Raw genomic sequence first — 26983 nt, 5'->3', positions numbered from 1 at the left:
GCTTAAGCGTGCCTAAAGCGCACTTTTAACAACACTAATTAAGAGAATACTACTTCATTAGAAAAATGAAATAGCCATAAATATATATATATATATATATAGACACACAAACAACATAAAAGGAAAAAAAGAATTATGTACAAGAAGAAAGGGAATCTAAAAATAACGAAATGGATTCCTTAAAAGTAAAACCCCACAAACGAGACCAATCAAACAAGGTCCCTACATATAAAGCTAAGAACTGATCCCCGGTAAGCTGCATATCTTCAAAAAGACAACCATTGTGCTCCCTCCAAATAATCCACATCACACAATGTGGTACCAAATTCCAAATATTTGAAGAGTGCTTTCCCAACCAGTTTATCCATACTGCCAATAAATCAATAACCTTCTTGGGTAAAACTCAAGCAACACCAAACAATCTAAGAGCAAGCCTCCATAACTGAGAAACTTCCTCACAATGCAACAAGAGGTTATCAACACTCTCCATAACTGAGAAATGGAACACCCCTTCTCCTTAAATAATCACCTGTTAGAATCTTTCTCCACGCAGCTGTCCAACAAAGAAAGACACTCGACATGAGGCCTTCACACCCCAAATGCTTTTCCATGAAAAAGAAGTAGAGTTAGATCCCCTCAAAGCACCATAAAAAGACTTTCAAAATCCCCCTTCAACTTCAACCCCCACCTCATCCTAACCCCTTCCTCATTTGGAGGATTCAGTGACTCCAAGGCAGGGCCCCACCAATTCCATTTCCCAATCATTAAAACCATGTTAAAACCGTACATTCCAACTCCACCCTTCCTCCACCGTATGACTCAATAACAAATCAACATAGATGCCTCCTTATAAGTAGCAATCTCAAAATAAATGAACTTACTAAAACTCTCCCACCCCATCCATATACCTCGCCATAAACCACACTCATGCGAACCCCTTTGCAACTTGGAGTACCAACCCCCCCAACCGTTGGATTACATGTTCTCTATGTTCCTAACACCCATAACAAGTTTCGTGTCAATCGGATGTTATTTACTATTCGATCTAGAAACACATCTTTTGTGCACAATTATAAATAGAAAAACTTGAAATTTAAAAATTTGAACAATAACATAGTTATTGACTTTAGATTATCTTGGAATTTTGCAACCATGTATAGTATAAGAAAATCTAATCCAATGGTAAATTTGTTAAAATTTGCATTCAAAAAACCAAAACCAGAATTAACAATTTTCTTGGTCTTTAGACCTATTTTTTCAAGAGCCTCTTGCATCCTGCTTTAGATATCGATATCTCCATGTAATTGAAACCCCAAATGAAAATCTGATTATCATTATTTTTTCCCTCAGTCACTGAATATCATGCAAAACTCAGATTGTCTGTTTGAAATAAGAAATTGATTCCTCAATCAAAGAATGAATAACTATTTTTTCAAGGTTTTGTCAAATGAGATCAACATTTGACATCTTCAGGCAAAATGACAACATGTTGGTACACAACAGTAATCAAGTGCATATCAGTAACACTAGTACCAACAACACTAAAGCAGATAAGAATTACTTGAAGGGACAGAGGAGAATAACAAGTAACAAAGGCACAAGTCAGTCAATAAAATGTGTACCTGAAAAAGAATAAGTGCTCTTAAACCTCGTTTTTTTATCTCCATAAGCATCAAGTCAAGAAGTTGTAGCTTGCCACTTGCATTTATTCCAACATCTAAATACTCAACTGGTTGAAGGCCTGTAGTTAGTAACTCTTGGAGGGATGGATCCGCAACATAGGGATGATCAGAACACTGCCAAGAAATACAATTTAAACAAAATTGAAGAAAACGTAAAAATCATTAAGGGCTATCATTTTTCTGACTAGACTGCAAACAAATACTGCATAACTCAGCTTTCAGGGATATAGACAATATTTTCTCATAACTTTCATTCAAAAGCATAGAGGAGCACCACTTCAGATTTAAAAATGCAAAGAACATTAGAAATATCAAACTCAGATTTATAAGGTTACAGATGAACAATTAAATAAAAATTCATGATTGAAGAACTTTTTTGGAACCAACTTACCACAACAACTTTAAAATTCAAATTACCAATAGCAAAAGATAGAATCAAATTCCACCTTTAGATATTCCCTATAATATGTATTTTCACTGGATTTGATAGTAAAACACCAGTTATGATGCAGATCTATAGCCAGACCCATGCAATATTGACATATATAAAAATACAAAACTTGATAAGTTTGTGATATAATCTTGGGACTGTACAAAGAAAAAGAAACACCTAAATTGTTGGACTACAAAGTTATAATGGAATAACATCTAGATCTCGTGCAACCACAGGATTAACACAACAAGTTCAACAAGCCAACCTTCCGGGTAGTAATAAGAATATCACGGAGAGCCTCAACAGAGTCATTCTTTGAAAATGAGCGAAGTGCCATGGACTTTGAGAGTAGAGTAGCACAATACAGCTCAAGCTGCACATTAGTTAACTGTGCTGGTACCCAGTACTCTAGAAACCTAGAAGAGTCTGACATGCATCCATATGCAATATACTTTGACAACCTTTCCTTCAATTTATAGACATTTTCATTGGAACTAGCTATTGAAACATCATCAGTATTCAAATCACCCGGAGAGTCAAGCACAGAAAGCAACTTAAGATATTCATCTTTGCTATCCTGCAAAATCCAGTAGCATTGCATGAGCAAACCTATGAGATTATATGTGCAAGAGTGTGCCTTATATCCACTAAAAACCAAATACAAGAAACAAACCTTTAATTGACCATTGACAAGAAGAAGCCTCCTATCAGTATGCAACATCTTAATATGTTCAAAATGTGAAGAAATTACAGAACGTTGGCACTCATCAACTACTATTGCTTCCCAACGTATGCATTCTAACATATCACGATCCTGCAAAACAAAGGAGGTCAACAAGACATGCTCATGGATAGGTTTTTTTTTTTTTTTTTAATAAGTAAAAATCATGAAACAAACTGTTTAGTAGAACCATTAATGATCTCTATGTAGTTTTTTTTTTTTTTTTTTTAGATAGTTACAATATGCTACTAACCCGCAGCTCAAACTCTTTCCACCCTAAATCCCTAAAAGCACTTTGTGCATGGGGAGGTGCCAATCAAACTACATGGCTCTTGGCTGATATGCTCATGGATAGAGAAAATTGAAAAACCTGAGGCTGTGGCATGTTTTCCTTGATGAATCAAGGAAAACTTATTATCCTGGTGACTTTCTAGAAAGTAGCACCAGCTACAACAACTTTGGATGTCCATTTATCAGAACAGGAAGGGTGTAAACAGCATGCATATTTAAAAAAATAAATAAATAGAATCTATGAATCCGTATTAACTTCTTTTTTATATGCTTAAGTAACCAGGTTCACATTAACTAATGGGAGAACTAATTCTTAGGACAACTTGTCACTCCTGAAGTCCAGTACAATTTTTCAAAGCTATGCACTCAAGCAAGCTGTAAAGATTTACCGTCATTATAACTTCTGGTGAGGTTATAAGTACGTGAAACAATAGGCAACCGCTATCCTCATAGAACTCTAGTGTCCTGATAAATTTCCGCATATCTTTGTTTCCATTGTAAACCACAACATAGAGAGATGGTGCCAAACGCAAGAACTCATGATCCCAAGAATAAAGTGCTGTGGAAGTTGAGATGATGAGAAACGGCTGATGGGCATCAGGCTGCAAAGATAACATAAACGCAATCACCTTCACAATGCGTTCCTGCAAAAACAGAATTATCAGAACCAATGCACATGAAAATTCATCTATAAAACCAAAAAAAAAAAATATATATATATATATATATATGAAATCAAGACAAATTATTCAATGAAATAACAAATTTAGCATAAACAAATTTGTATTGCAAGGAACAGAAGAAAGACAGGCAGTGAGAGCTGAGTGACGCAGGACAAAACTAAAACTGATGCAACTCTGAAAATTAAAGAGCAGAAAAATAAAATAGCCTAGGAATTAGGACCTAGGCTTGTCTGGTATTGACACCAAACAAGAAAGAACAACCTAGGAATCAACACCTATGGTTTGCTTGCAGTAACACCAGAAAGTTTTAACGGAAATTTTATTAATCAAGCATACCAACTTACCTGTAAAGTGTGTCTAGTGAAGTACAATAGTGTGCTTATATAGACTACTATAACTTAACCAAAATTTTAAGGGACTGTTTGTTTTTTTTTTTTTCCATCACTCATCACTCCTCACTCAATTTTCATCACTCATCACTTAAAATACCCTAATTCCCTAAACCCCACACGTTTGGCACCCATCACTCAGTTATGTTTTCAACCAAAAAACTAAAAAAACTGGGACCCACACACTGACCCAATGTCATAAAGCTTCTCTCTCCTTTTTTTTTTTTTTCCTTTTTCCCCTGACTCTCATCTTTCTCTGCCTCTCCCCTTCATTTTTCTCTGCTTTTCTCTTCGTTTTTCCCCTGCCGCCGCTACAACCCACAGTGACAGACGACGACATTCCGCCCCTTAAAAACTCCAAAACCCACCACAGCCACAACAGCAGCAACAGCAACAGCAACATCAACAGCAGCGAAAAGGAGAAAGGCAAAAAAAAAAAAAAAAAAAAGAACTGATGCATGCAGCAAAGAACAGAGAAAGAAAAGTTTGTTTCTTGATTTTTTTTTTTTTTTTTTTTTTTTTTTGGTCTGAGATGAGAAAGGTGAAAAAAAAAAAAAAAAAAAAAAAAAAAAAAAAAAAAAAAGAAAGAAAGAACTGATGCTTGCAGCTCATGTCCAGGTTCGGTCAGGTTCAAATTAAGCACATTTGTCGCCAAGCAAATCGCTGTGCAGACGCTCTTGCAAAGATGGGTGCTGAGCAGGATATTAGCTTTTTATCTTTTACATGTCCGCCTATGGACATTTGGATTTTGATGTATCTGGGTTGTTTTCGGTCAGGCATGGTCCTGAGCTGAACTCTGTTTCTTAGTTTTTAATGAATTCATCTTTTAACCAAAATAAAAATAAAAAAAAGAACAGAGAAAGAAGAGAGACAAAAAGAAAGAAAAGTGGAGAAGAAAGAAAAAAAAGAGAAGAGGAGAGTGAAGTCAAAAGTTGCGGCTGGTAGGTCCCTCAATGTGTGTGTATTTACAAGATTGCCATCATAACTCTTTTTCCATAACTTGAAAATATCTAAAATGTGTTTTCAGTTTCCATAACTCATCACTCAAAAATCAGAGAATTGAGTGATGGAAACAAAACTTGAAAACAAATCCAAACAAGCTTTCTCTCCATGGGTCCCACCATTTTTGAGTTATGAGTGATGGAAACAGAGTTATGGGTGATGAAAACACAAAAACCAAACACCCCTAATTGACTTATGAAATCCAATTATTGAATTTTAAAAAAAAAAAAGTTAACTTTGGGAAAGTAATAAAATACTAATAATCTAACAATTAATATGACCTAAAATAAATCCAATAGACTAATAGTAAAAAAAATACAATTGACTTCTAAATTAAACAAAACTAAATTAATACCCGCATCACTAATGAGGCAGAAGAAGTCCTTGTACCTCATAAAACTAAGCACATTCTAATGCACAAAATTTTCAAGGCCTTCTAAAGGAACAGAACAGTTGCAAAACCACCCAACAACATTATCAAAAAAGTGCATAAGAAAACATTCATCACACGTGCAAGGAAGAATATGAATCATATGATGCTATCCAATATATATTATTCTAGCCAATATTCATGACATCATACATCATATTTCTATATATACTAAAAAAAATTATATTCATCACAAGTTCCATCAGGTTGATATCATATCAGAATAACCCATACATTCAAATCAAATCCTGTGACTAACAGAAGAATCATATTTGGAAAATTATCAGGTCACCAGATTGCATACCTCTTAAAAAATCCAAAACATCTGACCAAAATCAGATTTGGAACAGTATTATTGATTAACTCACCTGATCATCAATAACAACTGCATTCTGGCATTTGTTCCAAAATTCACGTAGCTTGCTAACGTAGTCTAGATAATTATTGTCAAATGCAGGTGAACCTCCAGCTGTCATCTGCAACAATTTATCTGAGGAACTTCTTTCTCTCTGTGCCATCTGCAGGTAGTTGATTATAATCAACAAGAAAAGTTAGATGGAAAGGACAAGAAACACCAAAGGAATAAATTCAAATTAATAAGTAAGAGGCAATTTCTAATTTGAAATTCTCATTCGTTTATATTGGGATTTTGTTATAAGTAGAAATCCCAATGCAGTAACTAAACAGGGGTTCTAGAGTCTATTAAGTGCTCCTTAAACTTGAAGGAATCAGCATTTGGTTGGTCAGAATCTGATTAATTTTCGTCATATATATGCTCCACTGTACTCAAACAAAACCAGACTTTGACCAATAAACTTTGACAATGAGAAATTGAGTTTTTTTTTTTTTTAATTATTGATAAGTTACATGCAAACCCAATGGATCTTGAACCCACAACCTCACCCTCCACATGGCACTTAAATGGGGAGGAGGTCCCAATTGAGCTAGACCTCATTGGCAGTATTTTGGTTAGCTACTAGTTGCACAGGTTGATTATTTCCTTTCTTTATTTCTTCTACAGGTTGATAGTTCTCCTCCTTGTCTTCCTTGGTTGACTCCACTTTCTCCTGCTACCACTAGTTTAGAGAATCTACAAGTGTATCAGTGTTTACGACTGCCTCCCACTGAGACTACCGACTCCTTCCCTATCATAGATGCACTTCAACACCTTCTCCTCCTGTCTCCGATATTGTTCCTTATTTTTATCCTCTTTTTTTATAAGTAATAAAAAAATTTATTGATAAAAAGTACTCTATGTTCACAATGATGTTCAAACCTTGTCTAGTGCTCAACTAGATCATAATTCTCTTTGAATTGTCAAGCGTAAAGGTAATGGCCTGTTTGGAAGTTTAGAGAGGGAGGAGAGTAGTGGGGAATGATTCCCCTCCACCTTGTTTGGATGTTTTTAAAATTAGTAAGGGGGAAGGGAGTGGAGGAGAGTAGAGGGGAATGATTCCCCTCCACCTTGTTTGGATGTTTTTAAAATTAGTAAGGGGGAAGGGAGTAATTAGCCCTTTCCCTTGTTTGGATGTTTTAAAAATTAGGATGGAGAGGAGATAAAATGATTAAAAAAGACAAATTTACCCCTATTTGAAAATGGACTTACAACATTGGTCTATTATTAATTTAGAAAGGGTAAATTGGGAAGTTTATCTAGTCAATAATTTATCTACTCTACTCTCCCTCCAAATCTCTCCAATTTGGGGGAATTAAAAATGAGGGGTTAGAGGTGGTTAAAACCCCTCCAAACTCCTCCCCCTCCTTCCTTAAAAAACTTCCAAATAAGGTAATTGAATTACTCTCCCTTCCTCTACTCTACTCCCCCTCCTTTTTTTAACTTCCAAACAAGCCATAAACATAGTTGTGTTTCTCACCCTATCTCCTAATTTGTTTCATACACACACTTGTCTCCATCCTTTCATATTTTTTCTACTTCTGTTTCTTCTATAGTTATCCTAAAGTCTATCCAAGAGACTCCTATTCCAAGCTGGAAAACAGATATGGAAGACGACAGAGGGAGTCTAAAAATGGTGCTTAGACTGCGAAAAGTACTATATGGCCTTAGGCAATCTTCCCGGCTTGGTTTGGTAATTCAGTGAAGCAGTTATCAGATTTTGGGGTGCATTGTTGCCAATTACTCATTCTTATCTTCTAAATATAAGAGAAGGAAAATTTTATTGATAGTTTATGTTGATGGCATCCTTATTACTGGTGATGAACATAAGGAATTGTTGAGTTAAAGGCAATTCTTGAAACCAATTTTTGGACCAAAGATATAGAAAGTTATGTTGCTTGTTGGTTATTGAGGTAACACAACCTAAGGAATTAATTTTTCATAGAGCAAACATGTGTTGGATATGTTGGAAGAAACAAGTTTATTAGGTTCAAACCTTGTAGCAACCCCCCCAAAGATCCTAATTTTAAACTACATACAAATCAGAGTGAGTTGTTAACAAATCCTGAGAGATATCATCAATTGGTTGCTAAGTTAAACCATCTCACCATTACTCACCTGGATATATCCTTTGCAATTAGTGTTATGCTCTCCTAGATATATTCTTACAATTAGTGCTAAGTCAGTACTCAATAGGACCTCATCTTCCACTTTAAGAGGTTGTCCAAATTGTGAGATATCTTAAGGCTGATCTAGGACATGGATGTATAAATAGAGTCAATGGTCATTTGTGTGTAGAAGTCTTTATAGTCTTAGACTAGGCAGGATCACCCTCAGATAGGAGATCTTCCACAACATATTGCTCTTTCCTATTAGTGTTATGAGTCAGTACTCAATAGGACCTTGTCTTCCACTTTAAGAGGTTGCCCGAATTGTGAGATGTCTTAAGGCTGATCTAGGACGTGGATGTATAAATAGAGTCAATGTTCATTTGTGTGTAGAAGTCTTTATAGTCTTCGACTAGGCAGGATCACCCTCAGACAGGAGATCTACTACAAGATATTGCTCTTTCCTTGGGGAAAACCGAAAACTTGATCACTTAGAAAAGTAAGAAGCGAATTATTATGTCCAGATCTAGCGGAGAGGCCAAGTGTAGAACTATGGCTCACACATAATGTGAACTTGTAAAATTAAGCATCTTGTAAAGGAATTAAGGTTTGATGTGCAACTGCCTTAGATTATGTTCTGTGACAACCATGCAACAATCCACATTGTTTCCAATCCAGTATTTCATGAACGGACCAAACTTGAAGAGGTAGATTGCCTTCTTGTTTAAATAAAGTGGAGTGGTGTAACTGTTACTCCATATGTTACCACATGAATTATCATTCTCAAAAACAATAAGTTGAGCTGTCAATAGGAAGCTCAACCCCATCAAAAGTCTTTCTTCTTGTCTCATGCCATATACTCCACAAAGACAATGTCAGTACATTCTCAAAAACAAAAGGTTGAGCATGTCAATAGGAAGCTCAACTCCTTCAAAAGTCCGTCTTCCTGCCTCATAACATATACTCCACACAAGACAACGTCACTACATCCCACACCTCACTTCAAAATATTCTTGGCTTCCAACTCCAACAATCAATTCAAGAAAACATTGTCATTGGCATAACCCATTTGACACCAAATAGCGTAACTATGAGCAACCACAGGTCCACGTCCCCTACAAGTGGGCAATTAAGCAATAGATGATCTGCAATTTCACCATTTGAAAACACACACAACACCATTCCACTATAATCCTCTTCCTCAAACATATTAGCTAAGAATTTTCCCAAAGTTGAAGGCAACATAGAAAGCTACTTTCAATTAAATAGTCTTCCAAAAGAATGCTATGCTATAGAAATAGGACTCCAATGCACTATCTGTCCTGTTATCCCCATGGATGACGCTTCCAAGGTGTTTCTATCTGCGGCTACCAGGAAATGGAAATTAGATATTGTATTCATCTACACATCACATGCCATGGCAGGAACAAACTCATCTCCCATCACCAATTGGAAATCTGACAGATCGTGAAAATATCTTAATTTTCTTTCATAAACCCACAACATGACTGCATCCTACTAAAGCAGATGTCCATTTACCCCAATCTTCAACATAATTAACTTTCACTAGACTCCAAAGTTGATCTCATTCCTGGGCATACACCATCACCAATTTCCTAGAAAGCTTGGCTGAAAACACTCAATTTTTCTAATTCCCAAACCTCCTGTCTTAAGTGATAAACAAGTTATTTTCTAATTCCCAAACCCCGTCTAAAGTGATAAACAAGTAATTTTCAACCAAAAGTTATTTTGCTCATTCCCAATACCTCCCCAAATCCCATTTCTACAATCTATTAGCCAGCTTAACAGGAAAAGTAAACAATATAGGAAGGCATATTAGAGAGAACTATTAATGAAAATAAGTCCCCTGGATCTGTATCTTCTTCCACCTTGCTAATCCACGTTCATTCCTTCCATTAACACATTTGAAACTAACCTAGACTTAAAGAGAACCATAGTAGCAATTCCAGCTAAGTGATAGATGAGGAACACACCTTACAACCCAAGAATCTGCTTGGTGTCCCTCTCTACTATTGATTTATTTAAAAGGAGGTTAGGCTTTTTTTTGTATTTTTATTTTTTGATAATTAGGTGGTTAGGATATATTTTGCTGCTAATAATTTAAGACCAAAAAAAAAAAAAAAAAAGACTTAGGACAGAGTAGGTCCTTGGGGTCATATATTCATGAATAAAAACAGTAGCCAAAGAACAACTTTAATGCATACATATTCAAAGATAGGCATCTATAAATATAAATGTTAAATAAATTTCATGAAGATAAAGCATCAACAAAAAATAAGATAATTTAAATGTAGTCTTGTTTCTGGGGGCACCTTATCTACTCTAGAAGTTGACCTTGCTGTTCTGCGACGATTTTCATAATCTCTAATAAGGCCCAGACCTTCAGGTGAACATAAAAATGAAGCATTCTCCAATTCCCATGTAGCATGCTCATAGTCTAGACTGCGCCATTTCACAAGCCATTCGTAATGGCAACCTAGATTATCACCAGCAGGCCCCTTATGATATTTATCACACTCTCTGGGAGACAATATCAATCTTTTTTGCAGCAAACGATGTGGCAATGTCCATACTTGCTTCCACTTCACAACCTGAAGAACAAACACATATGATGGAATCAATTATCCAATTTGTTCCCACTTATCAATATCAGATTTTGTGTGTGTGTTTGTGGGGGGGGGGGGGGGGGTGGTTTAAGAGAGTGAAAAAGACAACAAAAATCATATACTATTCATATACCATATAATAAAATTTGGGTCTTCAAAGCCGTGGCTGTTCCATGTGGCTATCTTCTCTCTATGACAAGTGGTTACACTCTCATTATTTATTAAGATAATTCGGTACAAATGAAGCTCTATTACCAAAAGAGCAAGTGATGATTTAATTGTTAGAATAGTTTGTTCCAACTAAAACTCATTTACATAAGTTCCAAGAAATTTTAAATTCTGCTCCAACTAAAATTCCATTACCAAAATTTTAAGAAATTTAATATATAATTTAATATTATAATAGTTTATTCCAAGTAAAACTCTATAAACTAAGTTTCAAAACGTTTAAAATTATACTCCACCTAAAATTCTATCATAAAAATTTCAAAAAATCATATCATATTCTATATAATAAAAGTTTGGTCTCAGAAACTGTGGTTGCACGAAATGGCTAACTTCTCCCCATGACAGGTAGCATCACTAGAATGGTAAATTGTGGATGGCTGCCCCACACTACATGATGTGGTGTCTATGGAGGAAGATGAACAACCGGAGCTTCGAAGATACAGAGAAAACTACGCCTGATCTCAAATTATTTTTCCTTAGAACTTTGATAGATTGAATGTTAGTTTTGCATAGTTAGTCTTTTTGGTCTATAATTGATTTGATAGATTCATGTAATTTGCATGATTGATTGATAGTCCCCATTTTATACTCCATGTATACTTTGGTGAACATTTTTTTGATATCTATAAAATTTCCATTACTTATCAAAAATAAAAATACACGTTTTTTTTTAATATGTAAATTGAATAGTTTATTAGAAGGAATGAATACTCAAATTCAAGCGCCCCTAAAGAATTACATACAAACACTAATGTGGTCCAAAAAATCAACAATGGAAATACATGGCATTCCCCCAATGAGCCCAACCGAAGTACAATATGCAAAGATCTCAAAAACTAGCCTTAATCTCTTGCATAAATTGCTCTCCATTCTCAAACGTCCGGGGGTTCCTCTCCCTACATATAGTGCACACAATGCAATGCCGATTAGCTTGCTACACAAGATTATTTCAGTGAAGCCCAAACAACCTCTCCAAAGGGTCAACAAATATATCACTTGGCTTGGCATCACCCAAATGACTCCAAAGGTCGTAAGTGCAAAAGACCAAAGTTATCTAACTGTAGGACAGTGCAGTAACAAGTGCTCAACTGTTTCTTTTTCTTTGCTTTTTTTTTTTTTTTTTGATAGGTAATAGATTTATTCATTAATAAAAAAGTACATCATATTCACGATGATGAACAAACTGTACTTGAAACAAATACAAACAAATCAAAGAGAAACAGAAACAGATTGCAGGAAATCAAATACAGAAATACACTGCATAAAACCCAAATACGAGACCATCCAAACAATGTCCCAACTAGCAAAGACTTCAAAAATTATATATCTAATGACAACCATTAGCTTTCGTTTAATTAGGTTGTCCATGGTCAATATGGGAATTCCGTTGCTGTTGATACGAAGAAAGCTACCTTATGTGGAACCTTACCAACCCAGACACCTTTACAAGGGATTGTAGATGTGGGTGCATGTCTCAAACATGCATAACAAGATCTAACACTAAACTGGCCTTTACCATCTGGGTTCCAAACAACACAATCCTCATTCCTTTCTACAATCAGCTTAGAGTAAATCAAATATATCATTGGTGTTACATGTGCAAATGTAATGGTGAATTAGTTGACCATCTCTTTCTTCATTGTCTGGTTGTTATGGATTTGTGGTCTATAATTTTGGGTTTATCTGGAGTAAGCTGGGTTATGCCGCAATCCGTTTTGGGTCTCCAAGCGTGTTGGAAAGGCAAGTTTGGTCATCATCAAAATGGTTATATTTGGTTAATTGTTCCCCATTGCTTAATGTGGTGTCTTTGGAAGGAGAGAAATAGTAGGTGTTTTGAGGATAATAAGAGATCCATACTAGACCTCAAGTTACTTTTCTTTAGAACTTTATTGGATTGGTTGGTTGCCATGCAAAACCAATCATTCCCTTCTTTTATTGATTTTCTTGATTCTTGTAATTTTTGTACTTGATTTGTTGACCCCTTGTACACTCCCTGTACTAGGGTATTCCTTTTTTGATATCAATAAAACTTATTACTTATCAAAAATATATATATATCAAGCCATTCACCCCTTGAATGTTCCAATCAAAAAAGGGGAACAATTAACCAAATATAACAATCAAAATATATATATATATATATATATTCCAACGTCTTCAGGCTTTTGGTATTCATTGGGTTATGCAAGGATCAGTGGCAGGATTGTTATCTTGTTGGTATCAGTGGCTTGGGAAGCATATCTCGAATATTTGGAATTTGATTCCAAGGTGCTTAATGTGGATAGTCTGGTTAGAACGAAATCGTCGCTCCTTTGAGAACAAGGAGAAGACGTTGGATGAGTTAAAGGTTTTATGCCAACGTAGTCTTTTTGAGTGGTCTCATTGTTGGAGCTTTACTAATTCTTCGTCTCTTTCAGAGTTTATGTTTTCCCTTAGATTATCTTTCTGATCTCCCTCTCTATTGTTTTGTTGTTTGTTTTATTTGTTTCTTGTTGTTCATCATCATGAACAACTTGTACTTGTCTTTTTTTTCTCATTAATAATAGTTCTCGTATTACCTATCATAAAAAATAAATATTTCAATACCAACTACTGTCAACCTCTCCAAACATAATGAATGAATGCACTGAAGCATCCTTATCCACTGCAATAGAATATAACTAAGGGTGCAAGACCTTCAAAGACAAATCTCTGCACCAGACATCATGCCAAAACCTAATCCTTTTTCCATTCCCCAGCCTAAAAGATGCAAAAGCAGAAAATCTATCCAACCAACTTGAATGCCTTTCCACAAACTACAACTATGAGGTCTCCACACTACTGCCGTAGACCAATCACCCCAATGTTCCCCATATTTTGGGTTAATGACACCACGCCAAAGTTGCTCACAACTCCATATCTCTATAACCACTTACCCAGCAAGACTTGATGAAAGGTGGTAACTCGTCAAACCCCTAAACCCCATATTCAATAGGAGAGCACACATTATCCCAGCATAGTAAATGAAATACTGCATAACCATCCTCCCCAACCCACAAGAAGTTGCATTGGATCCCTCTCAATCCTATTAGACAAGTATAATGAAATATTGAATAGAGGTGAGAAATAAGTAGGTAAACTAGCTAAAGTACGTCTGAGAAGCATAAAGTGGCCTCCTTTAGACAAATACAATCTCTTTCACCCAACCAACTCCTTCTCTGATCTTTCTTTTTTATAAGCAACTGCTTCTCTAATATTTCTAACACAACATTCCAAACCACAATAGATACATATGTGGGATATACAGTTCTCTTGGGACTTTAATGATTGAGAGGTGGATTTGGTGGCTGATTTTCTTCATCTATTGAGTTATCATTTCCCTTGGACTACAGGTAGATATGGGGGAAGATTCTTACTTGAGACAATCTTACAAGGGGAGGATATACTATAATGGAACGGTTACAAGGAGAGGATATACTATAATGGAACGGTGTTGCATTTGTTAGTGTAGTGGGGAGGGGTTGGATCATCTTTTGATTTATTGCACGGAAGATTATCAATTGTGGTATTTTGTATTTAGATCTTACGGTATCTCCTAGGTCTTACCGGAGGTGCGTGAAAGATCTTTTGTTTGGTTAGAGGAATTAATTTGGAAAACACTAGGAAGGAAATCACTAGATGTGAGTCTTCAAGCTCGAGACCAATCAAATAGATTGCCAACAATAGAGGCTAGGAGTAGGTCCTCTGAGCTCTCCACATCCTCAAACATAAGATTGTTGTGCTCCCTCCAAATGCACCACATCAAACATGGTAGCGCCAAATTCCAAATAGCTCGACAAATGCTTTCCTAACTAATTTGTTCACCCAAACAAGAGGTCTATCACTCTCTCTGGCAAAACCAAAGAGACTCCAAACGATCTAAAAATAAAACTCCACGGCTGATAGGCCTCCCCGCAATGGATCAAATAGTGATCTACTGTCTCCCCACTACATCGGCACATGCAACAACAATTTACAGTATAGCCTCTTCATCTCAAATTACCACTAGTAAGCACCCTCCCCCACCAACCAATTATTCACCCACGTGGCCAAAAAATTTGATTCTCTTTTTCTTTCTTTAATTCTTTCATTTTACTTTTTAAAGTTAATTCGAGAGTGAGAGGATAAAGCCCATCGGCAAACTTCCAAGCATACCCCAAAAACAGTATCCTAACTCCTAAGGTAGTTTAAGCAGCTATATACTATCACTCATCCTTCCTCCTTCATAACGCAAGGTTCATCCAAAAGGCCTAAGTTTGTTAGAGAAATAGAAAGATGATTTTATGGGTTGTACTCTTGTGTTGTATAGGTGGTACTCTTCTAGAAAGGGTAATTAAGTTTCTAGTGGTGATGTGTCCCTACCAGCTATCCCATTCAAGAATATTCATTTTCTTATTGCAACCACCGTTAACTATATAAGAAATGAATAGCAAGAGAGTTGGAATCAAGAATTTCCAAACCCTTTTCCCATTCATAACAAAGTTTACTTTCTTTTTTTCTTTTTTTGGGTATGTTTTGCTAAGTTATTTTGAGGATAGAAGAGAGAATAAAGCCAATAAGTGAACTCCCAAGCCCATCCGAAGAGAGAATAAAGCCAATAAGTGAACTCCCAAGCCCATCCGAAAAGTAGTATTCTAACTCCTAAGGTAGCTCAAGTACTTAGAAATCATCCTCCATCCTACCTCCTTACCAAATTCACCCACATAGCCCAAAGGTTTTTTTTTTTTTTTTTTTTGATAAGTAATAAGATATATTGATATAAAGGGGACACCCTAGTGCACAGGGAGTGTACAAGGGAAAAGAAATCAAATACAAAAATTGCAAGAGTCTAGGAAATCAATAAAAGAGGGGAAAGATTTATCTTGCAAAGCAAACAACCAATCCCTTAAAGTTCTAAAAAAGAGAAGCTTGAGGTCAGGAATAGATTTCTCAGTATCTTCAAAACATCTACTATTCCTCTCCCTCCAAAGACACCACAATAAGCAATGAAGAATGATGGACCAAATATAACCATTTCGATGACGACCAAAGCTGCCTTGCCAACACCAGCCACATGGCCCAAAGGTTTTCTTTTCTATCTTTCTTTTTTTCTCTTTTTCTCATTTTCTCATTTTTACATTTTAAATTTAAGAAGGGGAGGATGGAAGGATGAAGCCCAGGAGCTTTAAAGTATTAATTAATTAATTTTATTTATAAAAAATTAATTAATTAAATTATAAATTTTAATAATAAAAAATATAATAAAATTAAAAATTAAAAATTAAATAAAATAAAATAAACCAACAACAACAACAACTTTAATGATTAAACAAGACCAATATTGCATCTAAAGATATAAGAAACCTGGTGTTTTCGGTTGAATTTCGTAACAAGAGATGGAGCTTCAAGAATGAGTTGACTTTCTGGCACCCAACGATTATGAACATGAGCCAGACCTTTGTATTTAACAAAAAACTGCTTCTGCTTTTGCAAACCTAAAACCAAGTACCATAAGGCCAATCAACATTATCAGAAACCATCATGACCACCCACAGCAGTATGAATGCAGAGCATGACTAGAACTTTAAGAAAATGATTCAAAATCAATTAACAAGATTTTGGAGCACATGTTAAAGATTAAGCAAACTGTTAACAAGAAAGCCTGAGTTATCTAGTATTTTGCCCATACCATCAACATCTAACACCTCCACTTCTCTTTCATCCCAGATTGACTCCACACCCTCTGACACTGAATGTACACCTGCTTCTATCTTCTTCCTCACACATACAGGACAGTGCCAAACTCCAAGGGGAACATCTTCCAAAGGAGGATCTAGACAAGAAAGATGGTAACTTCTTCTGCAGCCTCTTCCTTCACAGCACCTGAAAATTAACTTAAAAGATAAGATTACAACAAAAAGTATGTACATCACATTTGCGTAAGTGTGTACATAGCTACATTAACAAGAAAACATCTATTAAATTGGCAGAGGCATCAGGCATGGAAATAGAAAAACAACAGGCATAGAGTCCAATCATAATGATATATAAACCAATTGAAAAAGGTTACCCACAATAGCTTCCCGCCAAGCTTGCAAGAAAGGCATATATTTTGGTCACTTTCTCTTTGAAGATCTACAGAAGATTCCTTTTGCTGCAAATAATCGTTGCGCTTTCCAGAATAACCAACTGTAACATTGTCTCCAGGTTTCCCTCTATCCTAATGCAATACATTTAGAAAAATGATATTCATAACAAGATCAATGACTCATCTGGGGAACATGTAAAAAAATCATCCAGTAAATTCATAAGTAAATTGTGACAACATATCCCACCTATTTGATAAGTAAAAATAAGTAAAAATAATTCAGCAAGATCTGAAATAAGTAGATCAAAGAGGAAAACTAGGACTTTAATTATGGTGAAAAGAAAAAAAGAATACTTCCTAAAATAAAGATAAGAAGATAAAGGATCATCCGCTATTTTGGTTTTTTTCTTCTTTTTTTTATGGTTTTTTTTTTTTGGGGGGGGGGGGGGGGGGGCCGCTACATTGATGAGCAATTTCAGTGCTAGGTATCAATAGCTTTATAGGTAAATTTATATTGATGCGCTCACAGACATGTTCAGATCAGCTTGATCCCCATAAGCAATCAAAACTACCACAGCAGTAAAAACAGCAACAAATCTGGCAATTATCCTTATTTAAAATTGTACAATACAATACTATTTCTTAGAGGCTTCAAAACAACTAGAGAAGACAAATGCATATAAATTCACCATATCAGATCTGTAACTCACTTTTTTAAACCTCTAGGGAACCAAGAGTAACCAATCACTGAGCACTAGACAAGTGACACAGCCATGAATGGCAATTTGTTACAACTTCGCAAATTTGTCCATTCAAGAGTTCTTTTATGGGGCCCATGTGTGAACTGTGAAGTCCAATTGAAGTCAAAGTCACATGGTTTTACAGGTCTAGTCACATGTGCCTCATGGTTTCATGGGTCTTGCCAAGGTCAATTGCAAATACTCTCTTTGGTTGATGGAATTGATTTGGAAAGCACTCATCTAGCATTTGAAATTTAGTTCCATTGTGTTTAACGTGATGTATTTGGAGGGAGCGAAATTGGCAGACATTTGAGGACATGGAAAGCTCCAATGACCAATTGCTTGCTTCTTTCAGTGGCTCCCTTTTTGACTGGTCTAGGGCTTGGGGACTCACCTCTAGTGATTCTCTCCCTTTGTTCCTTAGTTCTCTCCTTTGTAATTAGCTTTTTCTTTGTTTTTTCATTTCTCTTTTTGTAATCTTTGGTCTGCCTTACGCTCCTTTTGCATGAGGTAGCTTTCTAAATATATATCTTTCATACTTATCAAAAAAAAAAAAAAAAAATCAACTTGTAGTGTGGTTTTTCATTTAACAAGTTATGGTCAGTTTTGTATTCAAGGGCAAACTATAATTTTGGTAGTTAGTCAAGTATACAATTTTCAAGGAGATCCTAAGTATCTTATATTTTCTTTTCTTTTTCTTTTTATAGATACAGTAAGGTTTCAACAAAAAATCAAATATTTTCCCTTTTTTAGTGAACCCATATACATTATTGAACCCTAACCCTTCTCAAACCTTATACCACCACAAGCAGATGATAAAATTCACCAATTTTTCCTACGTCAATAAAAAGATGAGTGCCTCCATCATTTCATCAAAAACAAGGGAAACAATTCAATCAGCTGCTTTTTTGACAATAAGATGGAAGCATCTGTCCCTAAAATAAAATGACATATACAACTCATCTTGAAAGAAGGACAATGATACACATGCTTATTTATCTAAGGGAGATTGTATGTATCTAAGGGGGGATAAGCTAACTCTTATTAAAAGTACTCTCTGCAGTTTGCCTACTTATTTCCTCTTTCTTCTCCCTATTCTAGTGAAGGTGGCTAAACGTATGGAGATATTACAGAGAGATTTCCTTTCGAGTGGTATTGGTGACAACCCAAAAACACCTCCAATGAAATGGTCTAAGCTTTGCAAGCCAGTGCAGCATGGCAGGTTAGGTATTCGGTGTTTAAGAAGGTCTAATTCAGCTTTGTTAAGCAAATGGTTGTGGAGATATGGAACGGAGAGAGATGCCCTGTGGAGGAGGGGTATAGACGCAAAATATGGGAATGAATGGGGTGGTTGGTGCATATTGCAGTTCTTGATTGGTGCTATATGTGTAAGAGGTATGGGCAATCAGTACCATCTTCTTCTTCACTGCCCTATAGCCTATGAGTTGTTTGGCATTCATTGGGCTATGCCACACAGGGTTATTGAGTTTTAGCTTCATGGCGACGAAAGTTCAGTCAGTATCAAAATCTAGCTATCTAGAGGTTCGTACCACACTGTTTGATGTGGTGGATTTCAAGGGAGCAGAATGCTAGATGTTTTGAAGGCTGTGAACAGTCTATTCTCCAGATTTAGTCTGCTTTCTTTTTTACCCTCCTTGAATGGAGTTTAGTATTGCCAACATATTCATGTTGTTCCCCTCCTGTTTTAATTTATTTTTGTAATCTGGGTTCTTGAGTCTTGCCCCTTTAGTACATTTCCAATGTATTGGGTTGGCTTTTTTATTAATAAAAGTTTTTGTTATCTATCAAAAAAAAAAAAAAAAAAAAAGATACACATACTAATCACCAGGAAAAGAGATGCAAGGACAAAGAAGTGCCATATCAAAGCATAGGCAGAAAAGGAGCAAAAGTTTCATATTTGAGTACATTTAGTTTTAATCTATAAAGCCAGGGCAACAAAGAGATATATAGAGTTTATAATAATCATTTCTATCTTCCATATAAGGGGAAGGCCAAGGGAATCTGGAAAAAAAAGAACTGGAAGTACAGTGAAAAGAACAGGAAAATAAAGAAAAATAAACAGAAGTTTTCCTTCTTTTTTCTGTAAATGAAAATAAACCAACCTTAGTAATGGAAATGTCACGCAACCCCTGGCTCAACTTCTTGTTGCAAGGGCAGAACTCTGGCTTCGTCGAATCATGATCCACTCTGCAAAATATGCAAGATAAATGAAAAGCAAAAACATACAGGGATGTATGTATTTTAAGGAATGGCATAAAATCGCCTGGATAACCACTTGTTTGCCACCTGACTTGAGCAAATCTGTAGCAATATATTCCAGAACAAGCATACACAATTATATCACAATTTATAGGCATCAATATAAAATGCCAATTTTACAGTTCTGTTTCAATTATACACTAACAATTCTTTTATTGGTAAGTTACACACACTCAGGGGGTCTTCTGTCCATGACCTAACCCTCCACCTTGCCCTTACAAAGGAAGGAGGTGCCATTCAAGCTAAAGCTCAATGGCTCAATTATACACTAACAATGAAACTAATGATTAAAGATTTTTGGTATCAGACAACTTCCACAAGTTGTCCGAAGTAGAAGGCAGTGAGCATCAGTCAACTTCCACAAGTTTCAAAATTCTCACAAAATAATATCTCATGCTGAATGCGATGCCAATGACGAATGGAATTCAAAATCCACACATCTTACATATAGTAATAGCAAACATATATACAAATAAACACAGTGATTGTCATAATTAACAGTAAGAATTTTGCGAACTGCCACCCATAGAAAAAATGGATAACAGATAAGCACCTTTGCCTCTTAAAACATGTGCCACATGTCTCAACAAGATCATTTCTTTCACACGCAGGTGGCATTGAAGAGATGGCATCAGCTATTGGGGTGCAGGTATCTTTTCTTGCAATTATAGCAGAAGTATCAGAACCCATTTCCACTGACTTTCTTTTTCTATTATTTACAGGTACGACTTCCTGACACTTTCCTGAGTCACCATCAAGTGACCCTCCTTTCAGTGTGGAATCTATCAAATCGGGTGTCTGTAAATTTTCCTTTACAAAACAATCTGCCTGTACCCTTTCAGGACCATCACTCATTGCTTTGGCCATGGCATTATTAAATGACGAAGAATCACCACTCTGAGAAACTTCCATGCCATCTCCATCATCAGACCTGCAACTTTCAGCAGAAGAGATATGCCTCTGGCTTGGGTGGGACAATTCCACTCCACTTTTATCTTCTAATTTTCCCTTTGCAAATTTGTGTACACTAGAATCCAATCCCACCAAAGTTTCCTCTGCCGGTTCCTCCTCCTGCCTTCTACTACATTCGCCACCCCCACGATTGCTGCTACCTCCCTGGGAGAACTTATCCAGCCTATTCTGCTCCTCGTGATGCGCTACAACTCAAGCAAAAAAGAATACAAATGAGCAAGTTAACCTATTCAGCATTTTAATTATAACAATACAGTTTTACACAAGCAAACAATACAGAAGTTTCTGGTGCTTTCACTACACTAATGCCTAGTACTAACAATAAGCTACTTACTTACTCCCCATAAATGAACACGGACAAAAGAGAAAACTCATTTTACCTGCAGCATTGACCCTCTTTGGTTGTTTTTTGAACAATGCCCTATAAGCCCGAGCATCCATTCGCTTTTTTTTCACCGGTTCAGCAACAGATTCATCCTCTTCTACACTTTTCCCTAACTCTTTAGTTTCCATTGTCAACTCCTTCACACTCTTCTCCTTCTTTTCCTTCTTCGGCTTCGCCACAGGTGAGCTTGAGCTCTTCCCAGATTTCTTTGATCCAGAAGAACTCGACTTGGTAATCTTCTTACTCTTAACAGATCTCCTAAGAGAACTCAGCGTTTCCCTCTTCTCAATCCTCTCAGATTTCCTCTGAATCGGCGTACGCTTCTCCTCAAGCCGCTCAGATTTCCGAATAGTCGGCGGACTAGGGCTCGGAACCTTCGTCCTCTTCGACGATGAAGTTTCTCTAACAGACCTTCTTAACCCAGACGTTGCCGCAGAGCCAGCAGAGGTAGTCGATTCTTTACCACTGCTCTGCCTCACTTTCGAATTGTTACTCTCATCGTCTTTAACACTTCGACTAGGTCGAGTCTCGTTTGCCATGCCTTCAACTCTGTGAAAACATTTCGTTTCAGATTGACATTGTCAGATGCTCAAAACCCTAAATCACGCACAAACAACACCAGAAAACACTCAATACTCACGCACATTACGCAATCACAGAGAATTCAAACCGAAACCCTAATTCACAAAAAAGAACGAAATTTCAAGCACATACAGTTCCATCTTTAGAGAAAATCAAGCATAAGAAACACGTGAAAGTGTGACTAACCTGCATGCAAATGCGGATATTGAATTATTTTCCAGGGAAAATAATAATCCAGATTTTTAGTTTTTGATTTTCCGAGAAAAAGAAGAGAAAGTTTATAAGTTAGGTTGAGTGTTTGTTTGGTGCTGGGAAAATTAGAATATAAACGCTGTTGTCAAGGTTGATGAGAGAAGTAGAGAACTTACTGAAACTGAGAACCTTATTTGTTTCGTGACTATTTTGCCCTTGTTTAAATGACCAAAGCGTCCTTAAATGATAAGAAGTTGTCTACCGCACGGCGGGGGTTGAATCGGGTGATATCGAAATTCTAGTTTTCAAGCTTCCCGCCGTACGAGGCATGGAATTTGGCAGGTGCTTCTTAAATTCATATCATTTGCTATAGGTAGAGAAACAAATTGCTATTGATTGTTAGATTAGATAGACTATTATTGATGTTTTTCTTTTCATGATTTTGATTAATAAAAGTTTTTCAATTAAATAATTATAAATATACTTAATAATTGGATCTTATTAGATTAATTGCATATATATACTTCTTCTTTTTTAAGAAGAAATTTCTTATATGCTTCTTCTTCTTCTTTTTTAAGAAGAAAAGCAAATATACTTGATTGATAAGTTATAGGTAATATCAGTAATTAACTGATCATGAGGAAAATGTAGTCAGATCAACTCAACTCATCGTGCCAACTTGGTCATTACAGTTAAGCCCACATTTGTCACCATAATTTTGCTCGAAATTATGGGCAAAGGTGAATCACTAGTCCAAAGAGTTTTTCTAAAGTGCTAGAATCAATCTCCGGCTCTTTTACCGTCACTCGAGACATTTACTTTGGAACTGAGTGCCCAATCACTCTGTCAATCCCACTGGGTTATTAACTATCATTCAACTCTTATAACTTACTGATTCTCAAAAAATAAACTCTTATTAACTATCATTCATAATTTTGGTGTTACAACTCATACTCAAATAATTTCTCTTCCCTTTTCTTTATAATAATAGGATAATATTCTAATGAGCTTGGCTCAAATCATTTTGTGACTGGTCTAATTGAAAGTAATTCAATAAAAAAAATCAAAATAATGAGATTATGAAGTTAATTGAATACTATGTATCCGTTTGGATACACATCCACGTCCACATTTTCAACTCTAGCGCGTTTTCAGGCTTTTTTTTTTTTTTTTTTTTTTTAAGCCGTAATTGTTGACCAATTCTCTCGTGAACAGTGCACCCATGCACTATTAATGGAATCCACAAACTTCACTTTTCAGCAACTTTTTCATTTAAAATTAGTCCAACGGTACTTTTCACACATTTAAAAATTATTTTGCTATAGTGTTTTCAATTTTCAGTTTCAGCAAAATAAGTTTTATCTAAACGGACCCTATATGAATAAGTAGTCAATCACATAAGTTATTCCACAAAATCTTGCAATCAAAGGGAGGCAAAGTATTTAAAGAGCCATCTGATGTGGTAAGCAATGAAAATTCCTCCAAAAACAAGTGTTGTTGGTAACTTTTTGTCTCACTCCTTTCCTTTGATGCTCTCATTGCCCTTTATAATGTTACTTAAAGTATACTTTTGCAAGATATCATTGGTTGTTACTATCTTAGTTTTTTTTTTTTTTTTTGGTTGTCCCTGCGAGATATCATTGGTTGTTACTCCCAAAAAATTCCACTCGCACAAATAAATAAGTAATTTGCAGAACATATCCTTAGAATTACGGGATTATTTTTGTTCTATTTTACTTCTTTTTTTATGCATTCAGGACTAATGTTTTTATGTGTTGAGAACTATTAGATAGTATGAACAAATGATTGATAACCAATGTATGGGTAAATTTGAATCAAAATTAAATAAAAATATAATAATTAAAATTCTAAAAGTGGATGCCAACGCATTGTTAAGAATGAGTAGCAAACTTAACCAATTCATAATATAAAAAAATGTTTCAATTAAATTTTTAAAATTTTGTAATGACTAATTGATTTAGGGACATTTAGCACATTGAATGGAGACTACACTATAAATATTAATATTTATTAATATGAACAAAATAGTGGGTTTTAGTTAACTTAACTGGTAAAGCCTCTGATGATTAAATAAGATATCTGGGATTCAATCCCCGTCTACACTAAAAATTAATTGGTGTCTTGGTCTAATGATAAAGATAAAAAATTATAGAAGCGGACGCTATAGATTAAAACTCTATCAAAAAAATATATGAACAAAATATGTTGTAGAAATAACTATTCATATTCTTAAGTTTGGTTGCTATATATGAAAACCCTGAAAAAGATGATACATAATAACTATTCACATTTTTAAGTTTGGTTGCTATATATGAAAAGCTTGAGAAAGATGATATATAAAGAAAATTACTGATTATGGGATTTCTATGTAAACTGATTTTTTTTTTTTTATACAAGATAGAATTCTACTCTAACTTAATCTAAATGTATAAGTGTGTGAAACTCCCTCTTGGAGACTTGAACCACGGCCCTTACCCCATAAACTCCATAAGTACTTATACTTGTGAAGTGATCATTGCACTAAAGGTGTGCAGTAGTGTAAACTGAAAATTGGTGTGATATTTGACTTGATATACATTCATGTAAACTGAATTAATTATGGGATTTCTATGACTAGGTCAATTAGGCTTAATTGGTGATTACCTCCCTTCCTTAACAAAGCAAATTGCATTTGATTTTTATAATTTAATCTTGTTTTCTTTGAAGATATATTTGGACCTTGTGCGATTGGTTAAGTTAGCTAGATTGACATAAATCAACTAAACTTTTATAACTAAGATAATTTTCCATAGTTAGTTTGATTTTAGTAATTGACATTATTGATTTTATTTGGTTTGATTTGATTCAATTTGCCATTTAGTTTTGAATTTCAATTCCAAACGTGTTTACTTTGTGTTATAATATGGTTATTGAAATGAAATATTTCCTTATGCAAGTTATTTATTGTATTCAATGCAAATATTGTATGATCAGGAATAACGATCTACCTTCATCCAAAAAAAATAAAAATAAAATAAGGATCTACCCTAGTAAAATCCTTAATTAAATAATAACACAAATGAAGGTCAGTCCGAGGTTTTGTGCATAACAGATGTGAATAGTGATTCAAAATAGTAAGTTAGGAACGGTTTGAAAGATTTAAGAAAAGTAACATCTTGAGTTTTATAAACTCGAGATCCATATTAGAACCCGAGTACGAAAGACTCGCGTCGCAAGTGTGAAAATACCACATAGATCTCGAGTCTTTAAGACTCGAGTTTCATGCAAAAAAAATTTCACCTATAGTGGCGTTTTTAAACCTTACAGTGACGTTTTAAAACCCTATAGCGGCATTTTCCTGCCAAAAAAAAAAATTTATAAGTACCAAGTTTAGGGAGCCCTATAGTGGCGTTTTTAAGCCCTATAGTGACGTTTTAAAGCCCTATAGCGGCGTTTTTCTGCAATTTATGGAAATCGAGTCTTTAAAACTCGATTTTCACGTCAATTTTTTTCTCACTTTGAACCCATCCTCTTACAAATCGAGACTTAAAAACTCGAGTTTTATCTTAGAACTCGAGTTTTAGACACTCGAGATGCTAGTTTTCAACATTATTTTGAAACGTGACAACTAACTAAATTTTTTAATATTTATTGTTATTTAGAAAAAAAATTCAGGTCGGTCCATTTCATCATGAAGGCTTGAGTGTTTGACACTTTCCCAATCTTGTATCCTGACTTTCAACCTAATGCTAAATGTATTTTTAAGTTGGACCCTTGCATAGGGGTCAAAATCGGCTATTGGACCTAAAATAAAGCAGTGACTCTATGACCCACCATAACTTCTGAGTTAGTGGTTTAGTCTCGAGCCTATAGCTAGGATGGGCCCATATTGAACAAATGCGAAGAGAGCCATTAATATAACGAATGTGATGACATTCATAGGCAATAGGTATTTATAGGCGTATACCCCTTATGAAAATATATACCTATTATGTTCCAATAGTCACAACTTTACCCAAAATACTATTTAATTAATACTTTTCTACGTAAACAAATCTCATGTATATGAATCAACATTATCCACCAAGTGAGTAGTTATTGCATGTATGAAGGTGTAGCATATTATGACGTGATCACTCATCACAATTGTACACTAACACGGGATCTTTTTAATTACACTTTCTTCGGTCTATAAATTAGTTTCTTAGTCAATTCTCCAATTACCTATTTTAGCTGAGTAATCCTTTATTCACTTGTAGAGAAATAGTGCCAAAAATTGTATACATCCCATGTTGCAACCCTTTTCATTATATATATTTTCATTATTTTAACTTTTTTTTAGCATTAAGTGTAAAAAAAGTAAAATTTGCATGAGTGTAAATTCAAAAAAATGGCATTGACCCTAAAATTAATATCTCGAGTGGTTATGGAGCAATTAAGGGCAAATTGGTATTTTTTTTATGTTAAAACAATGCCCAAATCATTGTTTTATAAGGCCTTAAATTTGATTGGTTGATCCATGATCTAACTGGGGACACGCACTCATAAGATTATCCTATGTTAATTTTGTTTGGTCCTAAAATGATCAATTAAACTCTAGTCAGGGAAATCGAGGAAGGCGGCCCGCTCGAAGAGGTCGAGGATTAGACACTCCTCGGGAGACTGGAGACAAACCACCAAGGCCATAAGGTTGAAGTTCGAGAAATAAAGTAGAGACGTGCAAGCAAGAGAAGGGGGAAGCTTCTAGATAAAGCACCCA

At 35.4% G+C, this 26983-nt stretch overlaps 1 protein-coding gene across 3 annotated transcripts in view; it reads right to left on the bottom strand.

The window, feature by feature from the left end:
• The window catches only part of LOC126727705 (helicase protein MOM1-like), a 39082-nt gene extending 16700 nt beyond the window's left edge, over positions 1-22382 (bottom strand). The window contains exons 1-13 of one of the 3 annotated variants that reach the window (XM_050433636.1): positions 22219-22382; positions 21446-21999; positions 20647-21250; positions 19937-20021; positions 17060-17205; positions 16675-16868; positions 16350-16480; positions 10467-10745; positions 6000-6149; positions 3517-3771; positions 2789-2929; positions 2381-2692; positions 1623-1796 (exon numbers count right to left, since the gene is read on the bottom strand). In XM_050433636.1, coding sequence (XP_050289593.1) covers positions 1623-1796; positions 2381-2692; positions 2789-2929; positions 3517-3771; positions 6000-6149; positions 10467-10745; positions 16350-16480; positions 16675-16868; positions 17060-17205; positions 19937-20021; positions 20647-21250; positions 21446-21989 — 3015 coding nt within the window. In that variant the 5' untranslated portion in view covers positions 21990-21999; positions 22219-22382. Of the gene's footprint in view, positions 1-1622; positions 1797-2380; positions 2693-2788; positions 2930-3516; positions 3772-5999; positions 6150-10466; positions 10746-16349; positions 16481-16674; positions 16869-17059; positions 17206-19936; positions 20022-20646; positions 21251-21445; positions 22060-22218 lie in introns of those variants that run through there. The other 2 variants (XM_050433631.1, XM_050433641.1) reach the window with 2 other exon arrangements.
• Between the last annotated feature and the right edge of the window lie 4601 nt (positions 22383-26983).

This window comes from Quercus robur, chromosome 1, assembly GCF_932294415.1.
Source record: "Quercus robur chromosome 1, dhQueRobu3.1, whole genome shotgun sequence".
NCBI classification, from domain to species: domain Eukaryota; kingdom Viridiplantae; phylum Streptophyta; class Magnoliopsida; order Fagales; family Fagaceae; genus Quercus; species Quercus robur.
The sequence above is the reverse complement of the archived record's forward strand: the minus strand, read 5'-3'. Positions and strand labels throughout refer to the sequence as shown.